The sequence below is a fragment of the Camelina sativa genome, chromosome 1 (genome assembly GCF_000633955.1).
Source record: "Camelina sativa cultivar DH55 chromosome 1, Cs, whole genome shotgun sequence".
Taxonomy (NCBI): Eukaryota; Viridiplantae; Streptophyta; class Magnoliopsida; order Brassicales; family Brassicaceae; genus Camelina; species Camelina sativa.
The window spans coordinates 21,974,456-21,976,328 of NC_025685.1; the positions used below are offsets into that span (position 1 = coordinate 21,974,456).

At 37.3% G+C, this 1,873-nt stretch overlaps 1 protein-coding gene across 1 annotated transcript; it reads left to right on the plus strand.

The window, feature by feature from the left end:
• LOC104710666 lies at positions 3 to 1,241 on the plus strand (the record flags this gene model as incomplete). The annotated part of the gene is made up of 3 exons (XM_010427306.1): positions 3 to 411; positions 698 to 875; positions 987 to 1,241. Coding segments are annotated over 2 exons (546 nt in total), but the record flags the coding sequence as incomplete, so codon positions are not given.

Sequence of the window (1,873 nt, forward strand, 5' to 3'; positions counted from 1 at the left end):
GATTGCTCTCAAAAACCCTAATCCCAACCGGAAGATTCTTCCTCCTCCGTAATTTCAACAACCCGGCGGCGATTAAAACACCGACACCACCAAACTCCGTCTGTTTCAGCCGCCGCTTTTCATCGACACCAAACCTCATCGAGGTCGACATAGATACCAAAACCGAAGCCGAAGCCGCGATTCTCAAGAAGCTAAACGAGTTCGTTCGAAGGATCATCGTCCATAACTCGACCCCGGATTGGCTCCCTTTCGCACCTGGCTCCTCCTTTTGGGTACCTCCCCATCAGATCACCGCCAAGAAGATTGCGAATTTGGTCGATAAGGTGACTAATCCGTTGACAGAGGAAGAGACTCTTTCTCTTTCGTCTCCTTTTGGTTGGCCTTCTTCCTCTTTCTTCATCCCTCCTCCAGGTATATATATTCCTCTCATCTGTGTAGCTTCAATTTCATTTTCCCCTGAAATTGAAATTTGTATATGGAATTCATAATTTAGGTTATAAAAAGGGATTTACATAGGGAAGAGCATTTGTGTATTCGTATTTTGGAATTCTTATATATATATATATCTCTACATGAACATTTAGTATACTAGAGCTGATTTGTTTTTGATGTTCTGTGTCTCGTTTTCGTAAGATATGATTCAGTTATTGTTTATGTTGATGATATGTTTTGTTAATGTATATGAAAATGTTTTTAGATGATTCATCATCTACACAAGAGGTAGAAGCTACGACCATGGATTTGAAAATCCCAGGGAATGAGATGTTAGAAGTCAAGTTAGCGCATTATCCAGATCCGATTTACTTTTTCAAACCTGAAGATGGGAAAGAGTGAGTTTGATCGATACCTTTTTTTTTCCAGCGCTGAGGGGGCAGGTAACAAGATTGTATCTTTCTTATATCATCTCATCATCAGAAAGAAGTTAGTTCTTTAATCCTCATGATTTGAAGTACTAATGAAGTAATGTTTTGCTTTGCTAAATACAGGACATGCTTGGAGAAACAGATTGTGACTGAGGAGGTTGAAGCAGTTTGTACATATGGGGTTTGTAAGCCATGAAGTTATATGATGATCTTTTGGCTGACTTGATATTTCTTGTTGACTTTATATATTTTATAATTGACTTGATATATAAATTTAGCTTGAGGGGGCTTCTTCTTCTACGTTTATGCTAGAGTTTAACCATTATTACAACCTTTCTAAACTCAATACGAGTATTTTCGCATGTTATGTTTGTTTTCTCCAATCTTGTTAATTGCTTTCTTGGAGGTTGGTAGAAAAGATAGGTTGCCTTCTTATTGCATTTATTTTGTTGAAACTTTTATTTGCAAAGTTGCGATGAAAGACTTTCTCGTGTGTGTGTGTGTGTGTGTGTGTGTGTGTGTGTGTTATTATGTTGAAACTTTTATTTGCAAAGTTGCGATGAAGGACTTTTAGGGCTTGCTCGTGTGTGTGATCAAGAACTGTATTTTCCCACCGAGCTTTCCTCATGCGCAGCTCAAAACTAGTTTGTTGTAGAATTTTGATAACTTCGGCGATAATTTACAGCACGGTATCGCATTAATAGGTGAACAAGAGATTTCTTATATAGAATCAATTACATAAATACAAGGAAGATACTCTTTTCACCTTTCGTCCTGTTTCACTCAAAAAAAATTCTCAAGAACCATCTAAATAAGTGCATAACCAAACCCAACCAACCCCCAAGAAAATAAGTTGATACCCAAATCATAGATTATATCAGTCCGATTCAATCAAAAACTACTACAGATACTCTGAAATTCACACCTTTTACGCTTCAGCACAGAAACACAGACAATAAGAGCATAAAAAGAGGAAAAAACTAGAAACATCAATTGATGATATACTTGAT